At 41.2% G+C, this 27,328-nt stretch overlaps 1 protein-coding gene across 1 annotated transcript; it reads right to left on the reverse strand.

Annotated features, from left to right (window-relative positions):
* Positions 1 to 14,280: 14,280 nt before the first annotated feature.
* Positions 14,281 to 17,324, reverse strand: LOC111457617 (receptor-like protein kinase FERONIA). Its single transcript, XM_023099929.1, has one exon. It carries the CDS (start codon positions 17,163 to 17,165, stop codon positions 14,451 to 14,453), a length of 2,715 nt encoding a protein of 904 aa, XP_022955697.1. The 5' UTR covers positions 17,166 to 17,324; the 3' UTR covers positions 14,281 to 14,450.
* Between the last annotated feature and the right edge of the window lie 10,004 nt (positions 17,325 to 27,328).

Below are 27,328 nucleotides of genomic sequence, written 5' to 3' on the forward strand. Positions count from 1 at the left end.
AAAAAAAAGGGGGGGGGGGGGGGGAGAAAGGGGTGAGTATAAAAATATACTCAGTAAGCGACCTACTTGTAGGCTCTTTTCACATCCTTATCTTAGTAGGTATACACGGTCTTATCTCTAGGTTCTAGTAAGTGCAAATCACGCTACAACTCTCTTTTCTGTATCTTAGGAGGCTTGCCCATCTTATGCAATGGAATGATCAGTATCCTGAGGTGAGGCGCGATCTCATAAGTAAATTTAAGGGGATCATATGGCTGGATCTAAATACGTGACTCTCTCTGAACATCATCCATGGAGGTTAGCTGACAACCCTCACACGGGACCATACATCCACTAAATCTGGTGTGCGACCCCCTGTGTGCTGGTCAGCTACTAAGTCATCATACGAGGCTCCACGTCCCCCGCTCAGGGATAGGTTTCTACGGCCCAGGAGTCCTGTTCAGAAGACCCCCTTAGCTATCACCACTAGGTCTGGGCACCTATCACACTTCCCTATCCGAATCTGCCAAGCTCAACGATCTCCGTACCAGAGCTCTGTCTTGACGATACGGTATCGAAGCAAAGAGGGAAATGGAGGTTCTGATGACACTATCCACACTGCTCAACTGTAGCGGGCTACCTACAATTACCGTGGTGACCTACTATTCTTTCTAGGGTGGAACTTGGTGGCTTAGACTTGGATTCATGCATCTCTAGGATTCTCGTGCAAGGTCTCACAAACCTATCAGGTTTAGAATTCTGGGCTCTGGATCCGTTCGTAATCGTTTCGCGGGTCTAAATGCACGGTATTCTAGAGGTCCCCCAATCTAGGGTCACGTCTAGCCTACTTAGTCACAAGCACCCTTGTAAGTAGTATATAAAGATAGTGACCTGTTTACAGTTTTGTACTCAAAAGGGTAACACTTTTCATAGTTTCCTTTTTGTAGTAGTATGTGTTTCTGTCTGAATGTTGAGTAGTACTCTAAGACTTTTGGAGTAGTACTATATTTTGTTCAGATCTGAAAGATGAGTAGTACTCTAAAGGGTAACACTTTTCGTGGAGTACTTAAGCTCACAATTTCTTCCTATTCATCAAGAAAGATAACACAAGCAATCATCATGCATAGGAGTTAATACGCGGCAATTCATGCAATATTAACAAACATGCTCAACGGGAAGATAACGTCCATCTTCACCCGGGTGCAGATTTCACAAGTTTCCCATCCTCATGCATACATACATTATCAGAATCTCAATCTAAAAAGATTACATAATCATTCATATCTAGAAGTCATAGATTTCCTTATTTATTTCATTTTCATGGTTCCCATACTAATATGTTAGGTTCGACTAGCTAAGTTTATGAGTATGATAGCATGCATGCTTATTCCAAGCGGTTCCTACAAGTACTACTCGTGGGAATCAAAATGGCTACTTACTTGGTTGGCGCGTGCCTTCCCAAGCTCGAATTATTTATCGGAAAGGTTCCAAAAATTCTGGAATTTCCTTGATAGGTCATAATTCACATGAAAATAGAATCAGAATTGAAATCAAGGCAAAAAAACAAGCAAATGGAGGTCGAACGGAGGGAAAAACGGTGACTCACACGCTTACATGCGCGTCACACGCGCTCTGGAGGGTTTCTACGCGCAACTCCTACACGCGGGTGTCCACGCGCGGTTTCCCGAGCAGTCGCAGGTCAAAGGCACTGGGTCAGTGTGGTTCACGGGCGAAGCGGTTCGCCAGTCTCGGGTCGGGTCGGCCCAAATCCGCGTGCTTGACGCATGTCCGCTATCGTGTGAGGACGTGCCTCACTAGTTGGTGACAACCACGTGTCGATCAGTGATTCTGCCGTGCTCCTCCGTACGCTGGCCGATGCGTAGCAGCGTCTCTTCCCTCTCTTCTGTGTGTTTCAATTTTTCCAGATGTTAGCCTCTTTCGCGTTTTCAATCTATTTTATTCCGATTTTTTTATCTTTCAATCTGTAATCGAATTCGACAAATTTTCTTCACGAACCTTGTAGATCTCATATTCTACTTCTACCATATATTTTTTCTTTATTTTTTCTTTGAGCACGAGATGAGTTAAGACCGTTTAAAGATACGGAAAAACTCAAATTTTCTGTTTCTATCGGTTTACCCGAGCTCCGACTAACTCTGATTTTCGTCCAGGAACTTCAAGAAACCTGTGTGAATCTTATTTTAGTTACATACCTCAAAAACTCCAGATCTAACGCTCAAGAAACTCCTCAGATCTAAATAAAATCGAAACAAGAAGTTCGGAACCTTATTTTGTCTGTTCTCGGATTTTCTTGCCGGAATGAGCAAATCCACCACCCAAACTCCTTTTCTAGCAACGAGAGAAGTATTGCTTCGAAGTTTCTTGCCTTGGATTTGATCTCCAACGGTGGTTTGTCTTCCCTGCTCTTCCTCTCTCCCAAACGTTAACTTCTTCTCCTTTCTCCTTTCTCCTTTCTCCTTTCTCTCTCTCTCTCTCTCACTCTCTTTTTTTTTTTTTTTTCAATTTCGTCTCTTTCTTCTTAGAGGCCAAACAACTAGACCCCTTAGGTAAGAGTAGGGAAAAAATGACCCTTTTGCCCCTATGTTGTTATATTTATATTTATTTTATTTTTATTTTTTTTATCTAAAAATTCAGGTATTACAAGATGTCTCTAAGCTGTTCATTTGTTTGGATAAAATCAATCTTTATAAGCCCCCGATCTGTACACTCCCAGATGTAATGGAACCTGGTCTCTATGTGCTTGCTCCGATTGTGCAAAACTGGATTTTTGATCTGGGAGATCGTAGCTTTGTTGTCCACGTATAGCATTGGTGGATCGCCTTGTCTTTTGATGAGTTATTCCATCAGCCGCGCAAGCCAGACCCCCTGTGTGGTCGCTGTTGAAGCAGTGATGTACTCTGCTTCACATGAGAACAGAGAAACTACCTTTTGTTCAGTTGATTGCTAGTAGATCACGCCGCCTGAGAGGAAGTAAATCATCCTGCTGGTGCTCTTATTATCATCAACGTCACCGGCCATGTCACTATCACTGTAGTCGACCAGCTCAAACTTCTCCTGTTCTCTACCTGCACAGTATCTCACACCCCAGCCTCTGGTTCCAGCTACATAGCATAGGATGTGCTTGATAGCCATGAGATGCTCCTCCCTACGTGCTTCCATAAACTGACTTATGTATCCAATGGAATAAGCGAGGTCAGGGAGGGTGTTTACCAAATAGAGCAAACTCCAGACAATGTTGTGGTAATTAGTGGCGTTGACTGCCATCGTAGTGTCAGCCTTCCTTAGTTGGAGTCGAGCCTCCATTGGTGTCCTTGTAGGGTTACTGTCCGCAGGCCCAGCTGTGTCCAGCAGCTTCTTCGCGTACGCACCTTGACAGATGGTGATGCCGCCAATACTCTGTTGCACTTTGATGTCGAGGTAGTAGTTGAGCACGCCAAGATCGTTCATCTTGAAGTTCTTTGACATCTCCCTCTTGAATCTTCCAAGAACTTCCATGTCGCCTCGAGTGATTATGATGTCGTCAACGTACACTCCAACGATCAGCCGCTGCTTGTCATGGCCGTGTGTGTACATGCCATGCTCAGAGGCACAACGCTTGAACTTCAACGATAGCAAGGTACTTTCGAGCTTCGCATTCCTAGCTCGTGGTGCTTGTTGAAGCTTGTAGAGTGCCTTGTGTAGGCGCAGTACCTTGCCGAGGTTGTCGTTGTCCACGAAGCTAGGTAGTTATCGGACGTAGACAGTCTTGTTCAGCTCTCCGTTGAGGAAAGCGGACTACACGTCCATGTGGTGGACCTCCCAAGAGTAATGTGTCGCAATCGCTAGCAACAAGCGGACAGATTCCAACCTTGCCACCGATGTGAATGACTTTTAAAAGTCCACTCCTTGCTTCTGGACGTAGCTCTACGCCACCAGACGGGCCTTATGCTACACAAATTCTCCCTCTTCGTTACGCTTTACCTTGAACACCCATTTGAGCCCTATGGCTCGGTGTCTTGATGGCATGTCCTCAAGACTCTACGTCTTGTTCTCAGTGATGGATGTCATCTCTTCCTACATTGCGTTCAGCCAGCATGAGTTCATTTATACTTTGGTGAAAGAGTTTGGTTCATCCGTGCTGATGGCATACAGTTCGGCCACCTTTTTTTCGAGCTCGCAAGCCGCCAGTCCCGGTGGTTCACCTCCTCCCAGTAGGTCTTCAATCCCCTAGTACCTAGCCGCCATAAAATCAACGATGATTGGCGTCCGCAGTATGTGGTGTTGCAAACTCCACTGGTTCAGGGACCGTAGCAGGAGTTGTGGTTGGTGTTGGCGTAGATGTGCCCAGTTCAGCTACTAGCGGCGGTGACAATGCTCGATATTGCGCTCCTTCTCTCAGCTTGGTGATGAGGTACTCCATCGTGAACCATTTTGGGGTATGGTTCGCTTCGGTGACGTCGTTCTGTTAGGTTAAGGAGCCTACTGCTTATTTATATCTTGGTCAACGGTTATATCCGATAAAGCTATATTTGGTAAAGCTATATCCAGTAAAGCTATATATGGTAAATAGCTATATATAGTAGATGGTTAAATCGGGTAAAGCTATATATAGTAGATGGTTAAATCTGGTAAAGTTATATATAGTAAACTGAGATATATATATATCTCGTCCGGTAGAGCTTTGAAATGTACTTTCTATTCTCTGTAATTCTCTATTACTATACATACGCGAAGTCATCAATAAAAAAAAAAAAAAAAAAAATCCTTTTAGCTAGAGTTCTCCTTGCACTTTTCTCTATCCTGTTCTTTGTGTTCATCTAGATCGAGCGTGTGTGTTGTTGTGTGATCCTAACAACTGGTATCAGAGCTAGGCGAAATTCACCACGATCTGTGAAGATGGAAAGTTCAAAGATTGAAATTGAGAAGTTCAATGGATCCGATTTCGATTTTTGGAAGATGCGCATTGAAGATTATCTGTACCAGAAAGATTTTCACGAACCTCTGTTGGGGGTGAAGTCGGATACCATGACCACGGAACAGTGGAAGCTCAAGGATCGATAAGCCTTAGGGATGATCTAGTTGATGCTATCCAGAAACGTGACATTTATCACCAAGGAGAAGACAACGTCAGATCTGATGAAGGCGCTGTCGAATATGTACGAAAAACCGTCGGCTATGAACAAGGTGTATTTGATGCGTAGATTTTTCAATCTACAAATGTCTGAAGGTGGACTTGTTGCTGATCATATAAATGAATTCAATATGATCATAAGTCAACTAAGTTCGGTGGAAATTAATTTCAAAAATGAAATTAAAGTGTTGATTTTGATGTCATCCTTACTCGAGTCATGGGATACTGTTGTTGCCGCAATCAGCAGTTCCCGAGGATCTGATAAACTGAAGTTTGGTGAAATTCGAGATGTAGTTCTCAGCGAAAGTATTCGCAAACGAGAAACTGGAGATTCATCAGGCAATGCTCTCAGTGTTGATCGAAGGGGAAGAAGTAAATCAAAAGGCTCAAACAAACATATGCGATCAAAATCAAAGAACCGGAAAAAATCTCTAAATAAACCCAACGTAACGTGTTGGAGCTGTGGGGGAAAAGGATATTTTCGGACAGGTTGTACAAGACCAAAGAGAAAGCAGAATCACAAATCTGGAGATGATGATGATTCTATAAATTCAGCAGAAGACATTGGAGATGCTCTAATCCTCAGCGTGGACAGTTCGATTGAATCCTGGATTTTGGATTCAGATGCATCTTTTCATTCGTCTCCAAATAAAGAGTTGTTCCGGAATTTCAAGTCTGAAAATTTCGAGAAGGTGTATCTTGCCGACAACAAAGATTTGGAGATTAAAGGAAAAGGAGATGTCTGCATAAAAACTCCGGCAGGAAATCAGTGGACATTAAAGGATGTCAGATATATTCCTGGTCTCAAGAAGAATTTGATCTCTATTGATCAGTTGGACAGCACAGGTTATGCAACAAAGTTAGAGAAGAGTTCGTGGAAGATTATGAAGGGTGTTACGGTGGTAGCACGTGGCTCAAAATCTGGAACCTTATGCACCACTACAGAGTGTATGAACATAGCTGCTGTTACTGAGAGTGATTCAAATTCAAGTCTACGACACAATAGACTTGAACATATGAGCTCGAAAGGAATGAAGAGGTTGGCTACGAAAGAAGTTTTAGGAGGTCTGAAATCTGTTGATGTGAGTCGTTGTGAGAACTACGTTATGAGCAAGTAGAAACGAGTTAGCTTCACAAGGACCGCCAGAGAATTGAAGAAAGTGCGGTTGGAAATGGAACCATATGTGGAGCAAGGTTCGACGGAGCAAGTGGGAGTTGAGCTTGAGTTGCAGGAAAACTCACTTAGTAATGTTGTAGCAGATACTCATGAAACTCCTGAGACTACTACTGAGGAACCAGATGTGGAGCAAGGTTCCAAGACCACCAAGCAAGTGGGAGTTGAGCTTGAGTTGCAGGGAAACTCACCTAGTGATGTTGTAGCAGATACTCAAGAAACTCCTAAAACTACTACTGAGGAACCAGATGTGGAGCAAGGTTCCAAGACAACAAAGCAAGTGGGAGTTGAGGTTGAGTTGCGGAGAAAGTCACCAAGTGATCTTGTAGCAGATACTCAACAAACTCCTAAGGTTGTTGCGGAGGAATCAGCAGTGGAGCAAGTGACACCTGAACTGGTGTTAAGATCATCCTGTACTATTAGAGTATCAGATATGTATGTACCTTCATTATACTATCTATTGCTAATGAAAGGGAACCACAACCCTTTGATGAGGCCCTACAGTTGGAGGATACAATCAAGTAGGAGCAAGCCATGGATGATGGGACGTCTAGGCTTCAAAAATGCGTTGTACTGAGATTGAGTACGTGGCAATAGTTGAAGCTGGAAAGAAGATGATATGGATGACTAACTATCTGAAAGAATGGGCAAGAAGCAGCACGAAGATATTCTTTACAGAAATAGTCAGTTTCATACAGTTGGCGAAGGAACCCGGTCTATCATTTAAAGAGAAAACACAGAAGACGATACCAATTCACTTGCAGGTTAGTGAAAGATGGTGATGTGTTTAGAGAAGATAGAGGGTGCAAAGAATCCAGCAAACATGTTGACAAAATGTGTTGAAATATTGAGGTTGTTTAAAGCCTCAATTGATATGGTGCCATGAAGACCATGAAGATGCTCATGGTCGTTTAAGAATGAAATTCTTGATTGACTAGATCAGTCTCCAGGTGGGAGAATTGTTAGGTTATGGAGCCTGCTGCTTATTTATAGCTTGGTCAACGGTTATATCCGGTAAAGCTATATTTGGTAAAGCTATATCCAGTAAAGCTATATATGGTAAATAGCTATATATAGTAAATGGCTAAATCGGGTAAAGCTATATATAGTAAATAGCTATATGTAGTAGATGGTTAAATCTGGTAAAGCTATATATAGTAAACTGAACTATATATATATATATATATATATATATATATATATATATATATATATCCCGTCTGGTAGAGCTTTGAAAATGTACTTTTATTCTCTGTAATTCTCTCTTACTGTACATACGTGAAGTCATCAATACAAAAAATCCTTTTAGTAAGGGTTCTCCTTGCACTTTTCTCTATCCTGTTATTTGTGTTCATCTAGATTGAGCGTGTGCATTGTTGTGCGATCCTAACACGACCCCCTGTGTGCCGGTCAGCTGCTAAGTCATCCTATGTGGCTTCACGTCCCCCGCTCAGGGACGGGTTTCTACGACCCAGGAGTCCTATTCAGAAGACCCCCTCAGCTACCACCACTAGGTCAGGGCACCTGTCACACTTCCCTATCCGTATCTGCCAAGCTCAACTATCTCCGTACCGAAGCTTTGACACTATCTACACTGCTCAACTCTAGCAGGCTACCTACAGTTACCGTGGTGACCTACTAATTCTTTCTAGGGTGGAATTTGGTGGCTTAGACTTGGATTCATGCATCTCTAGGATTCTTGTGCAAGGTCTCACAAACCTATCAGGTTTGCAATTCTCGGCTTTGGATCCGTCGATAATCGTTTCGCGGGTCTAAATGCACGGTTTTCTAGACGTCCCCCAATCTAGGGTCTCATCTAGCCTACTTAGTCACAAACATTCTAATCTAAGCTCACAATTTCTTCCTATTCATCAAGAAGGATAACGTCCATCTTCACCCGGAGTATAGATTTCACAAGTTTTCCATCCTCCTAATGCATACATACATTATTAGAATCTCAATCTAAATAGATTACATAATCATTCATATCTAGAAGTCATAGATTTCCTTATTGATTTCATTTTCATGGTTCCCATACTAATATGCTAGGTTCGGCTAGCTAAGTTTATGGGTATGATAGCATGCATGCTTATTCCAAGCAGTTCCTACAAGTACTGCTCGTGCGAATCAAAATGGTTACTTACTTGGTTGGTGCGTGCCTTCCCAAGCTCAAATTATTTGTCGGAAAGGTTCCAAAAATTCTGGAATTTCCTTGATAGGTCCTAATTCACATGAAAATAGGATCAGAGTTGAAATCGGGGCGAAAAACAAGCAAACGGAGGTCGAACGGAGGGAAAACCGGTGACTCACGTGCCTACACACGCTCTGGAGGGTTTCTACGCACAACTCCTACGCGCGGGTATCCACGCGCAGTTTCTCGAGCAGTCGTGGGTCAGAGGCACCTAGTCGAAGTGGTTCATGGGCGGAGCGGTTCACTAGTCCCAGGTCGGGTCGAGTCGGGTCGGCCCAGATCCACATGCCTGACGCATGTTCGCTATCGGGTGAGGACGCGCCTCACCAGTCGATGACTGCCATGTGTCGATCACCGATTTCGACGTGCTCCTCCGTACGCTGGCCGATGTGTGGCGGCGTCTCTTCCCTCCCTCCTGCGTGTTTCAATTTTTCCAGATGTTAGCCTCTTTTGCGTTTTCAATCTATTTTCTTCTGATTTTTTTATCTTCTAATCCGTAATCCAATTCGACAATTTTTCTTCACGAACCTTTGTAGATCTCATATTCTACTTCTATCATATATTTTTCCTTTATTTTTTCTTTTGTGTACAAGATGAGTTAAGGTCGTCCAAAGATACGGAAAAACTCACATTTTCTGTTTTCGATCGGTTTACCCGAGCTTCGACTAACTTTGATTTTTGTCCGATTTTCATCCAGAAACTTCAAAAAACCTGTGTGAATCTTATTTTAGTTACATACCTCAAAAACTCCAGATCTAATGCTCAAGAAACTCGTCAGATCTAGATAAAATCGAAACAAGAAGTTTGGAACCTTACTTTATATGTTCTCGGATTTTCTTGCTAGAATGAGTGAATCCACCACCCAAACTCCTTTTCCAGCACCGAGAGAAGTATTGCTTCGAAGTTTCTTGCCTTGGATTCGATCTCCAACGGCGGTTTGTCTTCCCTGCTCTTCCTCTCTCCCAAACCCTAACTTCTTCTCCTTTCCCTTTCCCTTTCCCTTTCCCTTTCCCTTTCCCCTTTCTCTCTCTCTCTCTCTCTCTCTTTTTTTTTCTTCATTTCCTTCTCTTTCTTCTTAGAGCCCAATCAACTAGACCCCTTAGGTAAGAGTAGGGGAAAAATGACCCTTTTGCCCCTATGTTGTTATATTTATATTTATTTTTATTTTTTTATCTAAAAATTCGGGTATTACAAGATGGCACCAGCTGTTCATTTGTTTGGATGAAATCAATCTTGATAAGCCCCCGATCTGTACACTCCCGGATGTAATGGAACCTGATCTCTATGTGCTTGCTCCGGTCGTGCAAAACTAGATTTTTGATCTGGGAGATCGTAGCTTTATTGTCCACGTATAGCATTGGTGGATCGCCTTCTCTTCCGATGAGCTATTCCATTAGCCGCGTAAGCCAGAACCCCTGTGTGGCCGCCGTCAAAGCGGCGATGTACTTTGCTTCATAAGAGGACAGAGAAACTACATTTTGTTTAGTTGATTGCTAGTAGATCGCGCCGCCTGAGAGGAAGTAAATCATCCTGCTGGTGCTCTTACTATCATCAACGTCGCTGACCATGTCACTATCACTGTAGTCGACCAGCTCAAGCTTCTCCTATCCTCTACCTGCATAGTATCTCACACCCCAGCCTCTGGTTCTGGCTACATAGTACAGGATGTGCTTGACAGCCATGAGATGCTCCTCCCTACGTGCTTCCATAAACCGACTTATGTATCCAACGGAATAAGCGAGGTCAGGGCGTTTGTTTACCAAATAGTGCAAACTCCCGACAATGCTGCGGCAATTAGTGGCGTCGACTATCGTCGTTGCGCCGGCCTTCCTTAGTTGGAGTCGAGCCTCCATTGGTGTCCTTGTAGGGTTACTGTCCACTGGCCCAACTGTGTCCAACAGCTTCTTCGCGTACGCACCTTGACAGATGGTGATGCCGACAGTACTCTGTTGCACTTCGATGCCGAGGTAGTAGTTGAGCACGCCAAGATCGTTCATCTTGATGTTCTTTGGCATCTCCCTCTTGAATCTTCCAAGAACTTCCATGTCGCCTCCAGTGATTATGATGTCGTCAACGTACACTTCACGATCAGCTGCAGCTTGTCATGGTCGTGCATGTACATGCTATGCTCATAGGCACAACGCTTGAACTATAACGACAGCAGAGTACTGTCGATCTTCGTGTTCCTGGCTCGTGGTGCTTGTTGAAGCTCGTAGAGTGCCTTGTGCAGGCGCAGTACCTTGTCAAGGTTGTCGTTGTCTAGGAAGCAAGGTAGTTGTCGGACGTAGACGGTCTCGTTCAGCTCTCCGTTGAGGAAAGCGGACTACACGTCCATATGGTAGACCTCCCAAGAGTAATGTGCCGCAATCGCCACCGGTGCGAATACCTCTTCAAAGTCCACTCCTTGCTTCTGGACGTAGCCCTTCGCCACTAGATGGGCCTTATGCTACACAAATTCTCCCGCTTCGTTACGCTATAGTTTGAACATCCATTTAAGCCCTATGGCTTGATGTCCTGATGACATGTTCTCCAGACTCCACGTCTTGTTCTCAATGATGGATGTCAACTCTTCCTACATTGCCTTCAGCCAGCACGAGTTCATTTCTACTTTGGTGAAAGAGTTTGGTTCATCCGCGCTGATGGCATGCAGTTCGGCCACCTCTTCTTCGAGCTCGCAAGCCGCCAGTCCCGGTGGTTCACCTCCTCCCAATAGGTCTTCAATCCTTCAGTACCTGGTCGCCAAAAAATCATCGATGATCAGTGTCCGCAGTACGTGGTGTTGCAAACTCCATTGGTTCAGGGAGCGTAGCAGGAGTTGTGGTTGGTGTTGGCGTAGATGTGCCCAGTGCAGCTACTGGCGGCGTGACAATGCCCGATATTGCGCTCCTCCTTCTCTTAGCTCAGTGACGAGGTACTCCACCGTGAACCGTTTTGGAGTCCGGTCTGCTTCGGCGACGTCGTTCCACTCCCAAAAGGTGTTCTAGTTGAAGACGTCACATGACACGTGAGCTCGTTCTCTCGTAGGATCCTAGAGCATGTATGCCTTGCTTTCGAGTTCGTAGCTGATAAAGACGACCTTCAACCCCCTAGGATCGAGCTTGGCGAGGTGGGGACTCGTGATCTTCATGTACGCAATGCAGCCAAACACTGGAGATGATGTACTGCTAGCTTCTTGTTGTACCAGACCTCGTGTGGCATCTTTCCATCGAGACTTCGCATTGACAAACGGTTGAGGAGGTAGACAGCCATCATGACCGCCTTTCCCAAGAACCTCATGGGCATTCAAGCCGTCATCAGCAGTGATCTTGTCGTCCCAACAATGGTTTTATTTTGGAGCTCCACCACCCCGTTCTGTTGAGGGGAGTAGGGCATTGTAGCATGCCGAGCTCGTATAGTAGTACTTGCCGAAACTCGCCGAGGTGAATTCTCCGCCTCAGTACATGTGCAGCATTGCATCTTCTTCCCTCATTCGGCCCGCGCGCGCTTGAATGCGCTTAATCACCTCTGGTGCCTCACTATTCGCTTGCAGCAGGATCAGCCACATGAAGCGGCTCTTGTTATCGACCAACAGGATGAAGAAGGTCTTGCCGCCTAGGGTCACCGGCTTGATGGACCCGCAAATATCGTCGTGCACGAGCTCCAACGGCTCACCGCGCGATAGGATGCCTGAGATAGAAAGGGGGTGCACTTCTGCTTGCCGATGAGACACCCGTCGCACACTCTTTTCACGCCTTCAATTGCCGGCAAACTGTACACCATATCCTCCATGTGAAGTTTTTGTAGAGCAGGAAAGCTCAGGTGCCCGTACCTTGCGTGCCACCTCCAAGCTACTTCTTCGATCCTGGCCGAGAGGCTTGCCTTCGGTTGCCGGAAAACCGTACACCATCTCCTTCTTGTGAAGTTTTTGTAGAGTAGGAAAGCTCAAGTGCCCGTGTTTGTGTTGCTCGTGCTCAGGACCCATTGTCGGTTATCTTGAATGTCCATGTACTTGGATCTCCACCACAACTTGTATTGGTGGCTAGATATACTATGACCATGTGACCTTCGCCTCTTCTACCATGGAATTTGTGGCTTCAAAGTACTGTTCGAGGTCAAACATAAAATTCTCCAAAGCCTTGGCATCTCAAGCCTCACAGAAGGGCTTAGGCTTCGGGACCTTCACCTTGCTATGTTGGGCCACACCCCCAGTTGAAGTTTAGTTCCCCATTGCTCTCATAGTGAGGTTTAGCTTGGCACTCAAATCCGTCACTTTAGCCTTGAACCACTCCAAGGGCTACTCTTATGTCCTACGAAATTTTTTAAACTATTTTGATTGCTTGTTGGGCATTATCTAGGCCCTTGATAGGCTCTTTCATCTGAGAAATAGAGCCCAACGAGCTATCCTCACGTTCGAAGCCAACAACAGTTGTGGCCTTGTCTGGCCCTAACCATTAATTCATGGACTGACATTGCTTCAAGTCGACCTGTCATTTTATCGATCGTATCGACTTTAGCGACAATCTTGTTCATGTGAGACTCTAAAAGTCCCATTCCATCAAGAACATCACTCAAGTAGAGCAAGTGATCTCTAATCTTTACCAATTGTTCAGCTTGAGACTTGCCCAGTTGTTTTGCAGCAGACAGGTTTGATTACTATGATTTAAGGAGTTGACTCAGCTCTGATATCACTTGTCACAATTGCACTCTTGTGGCAGCACGACAACCATTGTGCAACACTTATTCTAACCTAATTAACAAGTCAACTGTATGAAAGTCAGACTTTGCAGATAATTGTGACTTGTGATCGAGTCTCAAGTCACGTTTGAAAGAACGTTTTAGAAAACATGAGTGAGAAAATGCATTGGAAACAATTTGAAAAAAATTAATATTGAGTTAAAAAAAAAATAAGCAACAACTTCAGCTTTGAAGGCATGTTACCCCGTTAGGAATAATTGACAACTAGTCACATCACTCTATAATATTTTGGGGAATATTAGCTTTGGCGAGCTTAGACATGATTTTGGTGACTTGTTATGCACTGTCGTATTAATAGAATAGTAAAGACCTATTTAACATGAAATCAAGTAAAAAGAGTTTGGAATGAGTATGTAGTCACAGACAACACGTCCTGGACAAGCATAATCGAGACATTTGACATGTGACCATAAGCAACACGCCTTGGACAAGCAGGACCATGACATTTTGTATACGTACTTCGCCCTAGTAGTCTACGTCATAGCCAATTTGAAGAATCAGCCACTAGCTCGTTCATCTGACTTAACCATGACTCGGGTGTAGCTTGCACCCGAACAACTTTATTTGTTATTATAAGCCCTATGCTTCCATTTTAGACCATTCTAAAGTCATTTTTCACGTGCTTATGAACGTTTGAGGTCAACATAGCTTATGTTTAGCAAATTTAAAATATTTGGAGCCAAATTGGATCAAATAAAAGAGTTAGATGATTTAAATTTCTCAAATATATTCTATCTATGATGTCGTGGAACACCATATGTATACTCAGATCACGACAAGCAAGATCAAATGAACATAAACTCAAAATTTAATGACTTAGCCTACAAGTGGCTTTATTAATACATATTATTTTTTGTATAACTAACATAAAGTTGGCTTTATCAACATATTATTTTTTGTATTATGATATGCTTATGACCTTTCCATGATGCTCGTGCTTCTACAATATTGACCTATATATGTTAAGATATTATTTTCATATCATGCTTTATAAAACCCTCGATGAACCATGTATATTAAGAATAAACATGATATCATGCACACGTGTGTAGTCTCATAGAAAGGTTATGTAAAGAAAAAATATGAAAATATGATGTGCTTCATTATCGTTCAATTGCTACATGATCGGCCAATTATTTATAATAACAACCCTTCCTTCCATGATCTTGTTCTCCCGTAATTATTACTGCAAGTCCAAAAAACACAATAAAAATAAAAATATTTGCTGTTCGTCTTCATCATCATCTTCCGGCGGGATCCTTAATCTCAGAAAAAACAGTACCAGACATCCCTTTATTATATGTAAAAATGGAGACATCACTATTGCTTGTCGTCACATAATTGCTCATTCCCGACTCCGATTCCATTCTCCGATCACCAGTACTACTGAACAATGTCTCATCCACCAACCACTGTTCTTCCCCGACATCCCTCTCGCCGCCGCCCACATCATCTTCCTCTCCCTTCTTTTTCGACGCCTCCTGTAATTGCAACGCAAACTCCAATCCCCACACCACGTCCTTCATGGACGGCCTCTTCATTCCCTCGTCTTCAATGCAACTCACTGCCATCTCAACAAACTTCCTCAAGCATTCCGGCGTAATCTCATTCCTGAGATTCGGGTCAATAATTTGCGCCACTGTGTTATCACGGCGGCACCGCCGAACCCACTCTGCTAGGTACACTTGCTTCTTGTCTGCAGAACGTATTAACGGCGGACGAGAACAGAGCACTTCACAGAGAACAACCCCAAATGAATACACATCAGATTTTTCAGTTAGCTGCTGTCGTCTGTAGTACTCTGGGTCTAGATAACCGAAGCTCCCTTTAACCACCGTGCTAATGTGTGCGTTCGACATGTTCGCCGGCCCCACTTTTGACAACCCGAAATCAGAAACCTTCGCGACCCATTTCTCATCGAGTAAGATATTAGTGGTTTTCACATCGCGGTGGATGATTGTCTGATTGGCTCCTGTGTGAAGGTAGTGTAGCCCTTTCGCGGCTCCAATGCAAATTTGGAGGCGTTGATTCCATGTGAGAGGCTGTTCGTTGTCTCCGTATAAGTGGCTGCGGAGTGTTCCATGAGACATATAATCATAGACAAGAATCATTTCCTTACCATCGTTGCAGTACCCGATGAGGGAGACGAGATGGAGATGGCGAAGCTGCGAGAGCATCTCAATCTCTGTTTTGAATTCGTGGGGGCCCTGTTTTGAACCTGGTTTCAATCGTTTAATTGCCACTTGGGTGGCATCGTTGTCGATGTAGCCTTTGTATACGTTACCAAATCCGCCAACGCCAATGATGAAATTGTCGTCAAAATTCTTGGTGGCCGCTTGAATCTCAGGCAATGAAAAGTAACGGCATAGATTAGAGGGGAGATTGGAGTTGCGGGTCTTGCTTGATTTGTTTGATTTGTTCGTTGATGTGGAGTACAGAGCCAACCACGAAGCTCCATCGCTTGAGGTTTGGTCTGCAAATGTTCTTCTTCGCCGGAAGAAAAACAAAGCCAGAGCTAATATGGCGACAACACCCACAATCACCACCGGTATTACAACCGCCACCGTTTTACCAGAATTCTTCTTTGGTGGGATCGACGGAGGTGGAGATTGGATCACCGTCGTGATAGGTGGGTCTGGGTTTTGACCACCGAGATTACCATTTGAATCGTTTAATTTGAAGATTTCTATACCATTCAAGATCACATTGGCGTATCTCGTCTTGAAATCCTCTGGGTTTGGTTGGAGCGTAACAGAGAGATTCACTTTCTTTTGATTACCACCAGGCACAAGCACAGCGTAGTCCTCATAAATTGGACTATATTTCCCGCCGGCTCGTCGAAACACATCGAATTGTGGCTCAGCCGTATAGTCTCTAATGTAAATCAAGAACACTCTGTCACCGGCAGCAGTGATATCATCCTCAAACTCGCAGAAATGAAGACGAAGCATGTAAGTGAACCCAGGATCTACAGGGTACTCCCATGTGAGACTATGGCCCTTGTTAAAAGTCCTATTCGGACCCATGGTCCGGGCAGTCCGATACACATTTTCCGGTGCCGTGTATGTGAATATTTTAGTGTAATTGAGATGAGCAGCAGAGAGATCATAAGGTTGAGCAAATAACTTACTATCCAACAAATTACTTTCCTGTAGCCAGGTTCGAAACATTCCAGTGTCTTGGGAGGGGGAGATGAGGTTTCCACCCATATTCATTCTATATACCAATTCAAGAGCCGTGTTGTTTTCAACTGGGAGTAAGCGTTTATCCATGTTGACAAGCTTCAACCCTCTACCGCCATGGTCATTGGGGTTTGGTGGGGTGTAATAAAGATCATCCGGCATGGATACAATCTCAATCCCATTGATAAACGCATACGAGTCTTGATTTGTGGGTGTAAATGTAAGGTTAAGCTTCACACCATTTCCCTCTGCGTACACACAGAACTCACGGGTAATCGCGCCGGAAGGAGGATCGGAAGTGTCCGCGTTTACAGAGGCATTGAAATCACGGAGGAGAGTACGGAGGCCAGTTTTGACGGAGAATATGGCTTTGGAGCGGTGGAAGTCTTTGTAAGGAGCGGAGTAGAAGTAGAGGCGTATGAATTTCTGGCCAGGACTCAGCGGGAAAGAGTAGGTGAATTCAGAGTGGGACAGGCGTGCTGTTGTGTAAGGGACGCCGGTGATAGAAGGGGATTGCGTTTCCGCTTGGGAAGTGAGCGATGCGTTGTTTTGGTGGAGATCGGAAGGGAAGAATTTGGAGCGTTCGTCCCCGACCCAGAGGCGGTTGTCCCTGGAGTCGGAAGAGTTGCCAGGGGAGCCGCAATCGAGAAAGATTTTGTCGGTGGGGTTGAAGGGCGGTGGCGTGTCACCAAGGACATGGAGGAAGAAAGAAAAAGCGAAGAATAGAAGGGTTGGTGCAGTGGCAGAAGCAGGTTTGGGTGTACAGTCCGCCATTAGATAGAAGAGGAGAGGCAGAAGGAAGTGGAGCAAAGAGGAAGAGGAGGTGTAGAAGAAAAGAGAGAGGGAGGGTTGAGGAAGTCTAAGGTTGAAAAGTCTTGGTTTGTTTTGTCCCCAATGAACAATTCTTTAAACTTGATCAGAAATGTGTCACGATCTCTTAGTCATTGTTTACAATTCGCATCCGTGAATGGTCGAACATGAAAAACAAATATGTGATTGAGACAACTAATGAATCTTCTAGGATGTTTAAAGAGGCCGAGGTAACTAAGTGGTGGTAATTCATTGTTTACGATTAGCCTCCAAAATTTAGATGCTTGACAAGGAGAAAAGTCATGCACGAGAGGCAAGTATCTCTACGAGCACCTCAAGAGTTAGAAATACGCTAGTTGTCTAGAAACTCGAGAGCAATTCTCCACCATTTTCTTTCAAACTTGTTCGCACAATTTCTAAACAAGATTACCCACAAGTTGGATGAAGAAATCGAGTGCTGAAAGTGCCTAGAAATTATTCCCTTGAACCAATCTGCCATTGAAGAGCTTTAAGGAAAACTCAAAAATTCAGTCCGAGCCTACAAAAAAAATTCGTGGAGCAAGGACAATTCCAATAAGTTTTTGCACCTCCAAGGAGTATTTCCATAAAAGACCACGAAGAGAAATAGTCTTTGACAACATGCCGAATTGATGGAAATCCGTTTCGAGCTCAAATTGGGGGTAAGTATCGAATTCCTACCAACGGTCCATTTTCCTTTCAATTGAGAATTTCTTTAGTATGAGAGGATCAAGTTGAGTAACTTTGATGAAGCAATCAATAGCTGAAATGTCGTAGAATGAGATACCCAAGAGAACAAAAATTTGGTGTTTTGAATAACTTGTAGAACGAGAAAATTTCTGGAAATTAAGGTCCCACACTCAACTTGTTCCAAACTAATTCCTTTAGGTTGAAGGGAAGAATAATGAAGAGATTCCATGAAAAAATTGAGCCTTGAAAACCCCTCAAATTGGCTACCCAATAAGAAACCCCTTGTTTTAGTTTCGGTCAGAAAACTGATTTTGAACGAACTTTGGAGGCAAATATTATACGCTACAATCCACAAGAAATCAATCCCTAACTTTTCCTTGTAACACCATATTTAAGTTTCATGAATAAATCGAGGGAAGAAACGCAGTAAATGGAACTGTAGAGGGCAATTCTTACACAACGGTGCAAAGGACCCGCGCATCTTCTTCTTGTCAAGAGGAAGAAGACGATGACGTGGCCAGTTCAACTGAACCGGCCATGTCAGCCTAAAATCCGACATTTTCTTGTTCTTTTTTTAAATCTTAACCCCCTTTCATAAAAATTCACATGAAAAATATTTATGGTTCCAAAAACTAGACACAATAGGGAGTCTTTGGAAGAAAATTTGAGGTAATTCGAATACTGGAAGCTCGAGAACGAAGGTCCCAAACGTCGATGATGAGGTAAGTAACCACTTTGGACTTTTTTTAAGAAATACTTTATGAATTACATGGATTTCTATATGAACCTTAAACCAAGAATGAATTAAAGATATATGAAAGAAAAACACAAAGAAGTTAAGATCCTGAACTCTTCTGTCTATGAAATTCAAGTTGTATCATAGGGCAAATCCTGGGTGTTGGATAAGAAGTGATGTAGGTTTCCAGACTATACCACTTAGAATGCATGAAGCCTTGAGCACAGGTTCTCAGATCATATTAAATGGCAAGCCCTAAGAGGCGGGTTCAGACTACATCGCTAAAATACATAAAGCTTTGGACGTAGGTTAAAACTGTCACTTGGAACGCATGAAGTCTTGGACGTAGGTTGTCAGGTTCATGACTAGTACCGTAAATCATAGGGGGAGTGTCTTCTTGGAGAATGCACCAAGAATAGAACAAGAACCTAGAACATGGATCAAGGACTAGAACATGGACTAGAAAGTACCGAGAACAAAACAAAATCAAGGACTAGAACATAGATCCAGATCCAAGTCCTAAGGGCAAGAACCAAGAACCATAGTACCATAGTACTAAGACCCTTAGAAGATAACCAAGATTTTAGAATCCAAGGCACAAGGTCCTCGTGAAAGATCATGATAAGAATCCCAAACAAGAACAGAACTAAGGGCCGAAGTACTTACAACAAAAACAAGAACAAGAGAGAAAGAATGTGGTACCCTAACATATCAAGGATACGATTAAGAGTCTACAAGTATGCTACTTACTGAGTCTGGTAATCATTTCTTATCCTCCATTTTTTTTTCAGATAATAAGGAGATGGTCGAAGTCGGGAGCCAGGAGATTGTTTTAGCCTTCTAGTCCTTCATCAAACTTGTTCATTTCTTCATCATGAAATTATAAATTTCGGAATTCTCGCGTCTTCAAACCAGTCACGAAAACACGCTCCCCTCCCTCTCTACACAGGACCATCCACATCTGCTCTACCCACCAAACACAACCAGACTATCTGAGAGAACGGAAGATGAATGGTTGTTTGGTATTTTTAGACGAACGCAAACTAGCAAAATCTGCCATATCTACATAGTTAGAAGATCGAGATACCAAGAAAGAATACAACAAGGACTCGGAACATACACGGTAACTCCAATGACGCCTTTCTATCGTGGTGTTCAAGTAGTCTCGTCGCCGGCAAAGGGGAAGTCAATTTTCAAATAAACATAACGCCATGTTCCCTATTTTAGGCAACAAGTACACAACCATCCCTCGTGTGTGAAGAAGAAGTGAAAGGAGACTCACAGTAGTCGAGAGCTCAAAGGATACTCACCTGCAACCAATATTCAACCAAGTAGCCATTCGGCCCAATCATAAATCATGGCCCACTTGACGCACGCCAGAAACATGACCCAGCCTTCCAAAAGTCCAATCGAACCACAGCCCAGCAGCCCAAACCGCCTCGGCCCAGCTCCATAACCCGGGACCCGCACACCTGTACCATCTCACCCGATAACTCGCACCTCAACCCGTAGCATTACCCGCAACGCGTGAACTCCTTCCCGTGCCATGTGTCGTGCCTGCATTAAACGGTTTCCTTCGGCTCAGCTTGATTCAGCTTCGCTCGGCTTGGCTCAGGGCGACTCCTCGACTGAAAAACTGGTTATTCAACTTGGGTTGCACAATTTCACATCGATTCCTACCGTTTTGACCTTTTCAAAGCTGATTTTGACACTAAAGCCTTAATTAAGGCCAAGGTTCTATTTCCCAAGTTCAAGTTGAATTAAGTTAAAAATGTGAATTATTAACGAAACAAGATAAACGTCCTAATAGGAAACACCTCAGAGATACTTGGAACAACCTCAAGGGACGCAATCAAGCATTCAAATTTAGGGAGAACGTCGTCTAAGGCCAACTAAGTAAGTGGCATTATTATTGGCTCGATTGGAAGATTTTTCGTAAGTATGAAAACACGTGTCCGGTGGCCATTGCACATGTAATTTATACTTTAAATTAGATAATGATGTGACTATGTTATATTATGTTATATGATGTTATGCGATGGTGCTGTATGATGACGTTATATGATGATAACATAATGATGATGATGATGCATGATAACATGACGATGTGAGATGCATGATGATGAGATGACTTAATTCAATGGGTTAAGGAAGCAATTTGGATGTTGGGCGCTGTACGTACATCAATTTTAGTAAATTAGCTAGCATGTTCAAAAGTATTAAAACTCAAGAAGTTTAAACGTTCAAATTTCTTTCTTTTTTTAATTCTGTTTTCTTCACGAACCGATTTCGAACCACCACTAGTGTCTTCCCTACTATTGTCCGGCCTTAGAATGAGATTGTAGAATATGGTGGGATTACGTGGAAAGCATGCAAGTTTGAGTAATTTGACACTAAAAAATTTCACTAACTAAAACTTGATTTTTCCTTGAGAGAAGTTAACCTTTGGAACAATTAATTTAAATAATTAGTTTCAAAATAAAATAATAAAAAATAATTAACTATAAAATTTAATTAATATTTAACATTAAATCAAACGTCAATCCCATTCAATTCACGTCATTATGAATCCGTTATTCATAATTATAATATTTAAATCTTATTTAAATATCTTCAATTCTCTTTCTTTATTTTAATTCGTAATTAAACAAAATGCAATATGAGCTAGCAGGGGACCTAATGCACCTACCGGCTCCAATGAGAGGGTGGGGCCCCTTGTTCAGGACCTGGAGTCAATGAACAGTTTCTCTACTATCCCTAAAAGAGGGTAGGAGTGAATTTCATCTTGCACTCCATGTCCACAGCTATTCACCAAGTCTTACCCCTGAAATGGGAGGCTTATTGAGTCGGCGAACTCGGGCCACTCTCACCCATGAAAATCTAAGGATAATTTTGAATAAATAGAAGTTCATAGTTAGCTCAGTATTAAGATCGAGTTACCTAGGTCATCGATTGAAAAAATCAGTCTCAATAGTAAACGATATTATAAAGTGAGAGTGACTTTCTTCATGGTTCGATCTTATGCAATACTCATTGCATAGGACGTCTCCCACTCACATGTCTTCAGATGTACGATTTAGTGATCACATTGTTTATATCATATACAAAAGTGGGTCGCATCCATAGTGTCCCCACGATAAGACATTTAACCTTATCCCTGTACTATAGATCATTTTTGCTATATACTTGAACTTATTCACTCTTATGTATCCACATATAGTTCAAGTAATCATATTACAGCCAAAGTGTTCTTGGTTTATTGGATTTAGATTAATGATCGTAAAATTCATTTTATTCAATAATAATCTTTATTAAATAAACATCAATAATAACTTTATTAGAAATAGAATATGTTTTTGTTTACAAACTATGAGTTTTAGGACATAATACCCAACATTAATATGATGTTATTCCATATTAAGATGATGTGCATGTATTAAATGTCACGATTCATTATGATGACGAGTTTTCTAAAGCACAACCCTAATTGATGTTAATGACGAAGAATGTATGAAAGACAAAGCATGCATGTTACCTAGTGTGATGTATGAATAATGAATAATGTTGTGTCATAAAAATGATTTAAAGATGAAAACTATAATGATCTCATTCATTTTGTGTGTTCATATGTATATCGTGTTACTTCCTCATTGATAATGACGAGCATGGATGCGTATACTATGATGATGATGATCATCATCATGCTTTACATGACACTTAGGAGTTTGCTGACCTCAGAACATCCGACTACGACAGTTAGCCCGACTATGGTGGGTCTAGGGAGGTACGAACCGCGTGAAAATTCACACTCACACGTGTGGGTCGTGTGTAGGGAAGTACTACACATCCAATCTTGTCTGGATTGGAGGCCACCCCTATGATGGTTTTAACGATAGGTACCAAATCATGGGTTGCATGTGTTTGCATTCCCAAACCCCAATAGTCGGGTCACTTACTGAGTATTTTTTAAAATACTCAAGTCGAGTACTACTTCTATTCTAGGTAAAATCAAGACACCCTTGTACGGATGATGACATCGCAAGTAAAGACCATGACATGTGCATAAGATGTTTATTTGTTTTATTTAGTATTTCGTTATGTTGTGGTTTTCGAACATGTAAATTCATGATAGTGTTTGTAACACCCAAAAATGAAGGAAATTAGCTCCCATAAGAATATGCCGCCCATGAAAGACCCAAAGGATCAGAATGGGAGAAATTAAGAGGATTAAGCAAGGACTGGGATCTTAAGAAGTCACTCTTATATCCTAACAAGTAATCTCAAGGACTTAAGGCCTTTGAAAAAAAAAAATTGGGAAGGAAAAAGGAAGCGAAAAGGACGAAAATGTCATTTTTCCAATTATTAAGGATCTTCCCGAATTTTTAATTCCTTATCTACAAGGAACTTTAAGATGCTCAAGAAGTAAAAATGACCAACAAGGACGAAGAATATCTAAAAAAAAATTATGGATTTTTCAGGAAAAATATATTAAAATATTCCAAAAGTGGCAAATGACCAATATACCCCTGGAAGAATGGATAATTACGAAAATATCCCTCTGATCAGAATCGGAGCATCTACAGTAAACATATGAGCAAAATCTCTCGAAGCTCAACTCTCAGCCGTTGGATCTTCCCCAAAATTGGATAAGATCTAGAAGACCAACAAATCATCACATCCAACTGCTGGTATTCAAAACTAAAGTCGGTGAGGCTCTGATCAGAGTAGATATTTCCAGCGGATATTCCAGAAAATACAACCGCCAATTCACGATGATTCTGGAGCTCTCAATGTCGTTTTAAGCTCCTCCTACAAAGCCTGAAGTTCGAGCAACAATATGGAACAAGAATCGAGCGAGGTTGAGGGCCCATTCGAGAGTTATGAGCGTTTAGATTGTGGTCTCCTACTCTCGAGTTTCTTCCAAATTCGAGAGAAATTCTCCACCATTTCTCCTCAATCTTATTCCTATAGTTTCTAAACAAGATAACACACAATTTCTATGAAGGAATCGAGAGCTGAAATGTCGTAAAACAAGCGTTTCGGGTGAGTTGCATACCGAGAATGATTTCTCGAAATTAAGGACCCACACTCAAAGACGTTCCTCCAAACCAATTCCTATAGCATGAGGAAAGGATATGGAAGAGGTTCCATGAAGAAATCGGGACTTGAAAACCCCTAGAATCGGCTGTCCGATATGAAATCCCCTGTTTTAGCTCCGGCAAGGAAAATGATTTTGGACGAACTTTGGAGGCGAATATCTTAGGCTACGATCCACGAAAAGGTATGAAATCAGTCCGACTCTCTTCCTTGTAACATCATCGTTAAGTTTCATTAAGAAATTGAGGGGCGAAACGAAGATATCGGGGCTGTGGAAGGCCACTTTCAGATGGCGGCACAAAGGACGCGCGCATCTTCTTCCTGTCCAGAGGAAGAAGATGATGACGTGGCCGGTTCAATTGAACCAACCAAGTCAGCCCAAAATCTGACCTTCCCTCGGTGTTTCTCAATTTTAACCCCCTTCTAGACCGGTTCTCATGACCAACCTTATGATTCCAGAAACTAGACACAATAAGAAGTCTATGGAAGGAAATGTGAAGTAATTCGAATACCGGAAGCTCAAGAACGGAGGTCCCAAACATCGACATGAGGTAAGTAGCCACCTTGGACTTTTCTTAAGAAATACTTGTAGGAATCACTTAGATTTTTGCATGAACCCTAAACCAAGTATGACACAAGGATATATGAAAGAAAAATTCAAAGAACCGTGAGTTAAGACCCTAAACCGACCAAATTGCTCCAGATTTAAGGAACGTTAAGATAAACCACTAAATGAGCTTTGATGCATATGAAATTTTAACGCTGAGCATAGTATATCATGTTAAGGTTATGTATGAAATTTGGTGGTCATTGGATAAGGATAAGTAGGTAAACCAAGAAATGAGGCAAAATGACCATAATGCCCCTAAGGATATCTACCTACGGTTCATGACCTAGATGACCTCCAAATGCTATGAAACTCCATAGTAGACCTTAATTGATGATGTCTGATGATGACCTCCAAATGCTATGAAACTCCATAGTAGACCTTAATTGATGATGTCTGATGATGACCTCCAAGCGCTATGAAACTCCATAGTAGACCTTAATTGATGATGTCTGATGATGTGGTGAAGTTTAGAAACCAGTGACCTTTATGCATCGATCACGTGACCTTTATGGTCTATCATGGGAGTAACCTATGGCCACAATGGAGCAAAAAGAGAGTAAGTTATCCTAGCCATGAATTAAGAACCTCCTAAGACCTCCTACGGTACATCATGTTTATGACTTAGACTACGCTGCTTGGAATGTATGAAGCCTTGAGCGTTGGTATTAAGACTGTGTCGCTTGGAACACATGAAGCCTCGGACACAGGATGACAAGTTTATGTCTAGTACCTTAAGTTCTAAGGGGAGTGTCTTGGAGAATGAATTAAGAAACATAACAAGAACTTACAACAAGAACCTGAAAAGAAAAAATGTGGTACCCTAGCATATCAAGAACACGATTAAGAGCCTACAAGTAGACTGCTTACTAAGTCTTATGCTCATTCCTTATTCTCCATTTTTTTTTTTTTTTTGAGGAAATAAGGAGTTGGTCGAGGTTAGGAGTGGACTCTGGAGCAGGTGCCATAGACAAACCTCACCCGTCGTCCTTCAACCCTTTTGTGTCGTCCCTTAACTTGTGTTTTAACTGTTGTGTTGTGTTTTAACTGTTGTGATGTATTTTAAAATACTTTGTATAAATTTTATTTTGATATAATATTTGATATGTTTTAAGTTTGGGTTGTTTTGTTTTTACAAAAAATTACCCGTCTTTTTTAGAGTCATCGAGTCAGCCCGGTCCTTACAGTGTTTTATAATAAATTTTTAAATATTTATTTCCACATAAGAGGATATATACTATGATGACAACATCAACTTTAGGTTAGTAGAAATCTAAGGTCGTTACAAATAAATAATCTTGTTGTCATGCCATGCTTACATGAATGCTTAGATAAATTTGGGTATTTGGCTTCAAAATTTTCAACATTACCCACTTAAATTTCCAATTTTTTTTTTTTTTTTTACCCAATTCAAACTCTTAAGCGAAACTTTTTGTAAACTAAAATAAAAATTTAGGCACTCGTCTTTTTAGATTGTCTACGATTGAGAGCTATAGCGGAAAACAGCAGTGCTAGATTTTAAGATAATAAAATCGACCTTAGATTCAATCGGAGCCTTGAATCGAGATTAATACAATAAATTGCTTAGAGGGGGTAAAATTAGTTTAAAGACTAAATGAAAAGATTTAATTTGGTCAGAATACTTTTATAACAAACCATGTGTTGGGATGTTGAAAAGCAATCCAAAGCCAGGTTCTTCTAGAAAGCTCCCAACAAGGAGCAAAGCCAGCTGTATTATCTCAATTTCCATCTGTATTATCTAAAATAAATACGATTATTTATTTATTTATTTATTTATTTATTTTACTTCACTACATATTTAATTTATTATTAATAATAGATCAATTTCGGAACTTATTATTTGGGTATATAATTTATTATTAATTTATGTTTAGAGCTGAAATTGGAGATTTTGTTATAACTTTTAATAGGCTTATCTTCACCCATTAAAAAATTTGTTTTTATTTTTTATTTTTTTGTCAAAATGTTGGTGTTTAATATTCAAATATTCCTTGAAAGTTCATACAGGAACCCATTTTAATAAACAAAACATGTGCTAAGGGTAAATAAATACCTTCTAATTTAATATTTTAAAAAATAAAATAAAATAAGTTTCTATATTTTTCCTTTAAAAGAAAAATATTTATATATTCAAAGTTATTAAATTATAGTTTTTTTCTTATATATTTTTTATTAATCACCAAAAAGTCTTATTATTATTATTATTTTTTATTTTTATTTTTATAAATACACATTTTTCGCTGGTTTTGTAATATTAAAAAAATTAACACCGTTACGCGTGTTTCAAGCTGTGCGTTTACTTTACAGTACCACATGTCACGCCCAACTTTTATTTATTTATTTTGGAGTACAATACCAAGGTTTTTTTTTTTTTTTTTTTCATTAAAATATTGCATTAAATAAATGCGACTTAAATAAAAAAATTAAAAAAATGTGTGACGAGGAGAATTGAAACTTTCAACTTCCATAAATCTATCCATTCATATTATTCCTTATAATTTTTATTTTTAAATTGTTCATCCATAATTTTTACACTTAATATTATAGAAAATGTTTCCATCAAAACAATAGTAAAAACAATAGTATAACCATAGGAAAAGTAAGTCTATGTCTCTTATTGTCTTTATATATCGACTTAACACTATATCCTCTCGATTACTCAACACTGAGGTCAAAGCCCATCAACCCCATGTTTGATGCAATGCAATATGATTGTACTCGATTGTTGGATCACCAAACTAACCTTGAGTTTAATGCAATGTGATTATACTTGTTGGATTGTAATCAGGCTTCCAGCCCTATAAATTTTAAATGAAACCTGGGTTAAACTTAAATTCCTAAATGTTACTTTAAAGTTGAGGAATATAATGATATAAAGTTGAAAATGTGGAATATATTCTTATAATAAAAAAAAAGAAAAAAGACGTTTTTTTTTTTTTTTTTTTTTTTTTTTTTTTT

The sequence above is a fragment of the Cucurbita moschata genome, unplaced genomic scaffold, assembly GCF_002738365.1.
Source record: "Cucurbita moschata cultivar Rifu unplaced genomic scaffold, Cmos_1.0 Cmo_Scf00020, whole genome shotgun sequence".
Classification (NCBI taxonomy): Eukaryota; Viridiplantae; Streptophyta; class Magnoliopsida; order Cucurbitales; family Cucurbitaceae; genus Cucurbita; species Cucurbita moschata.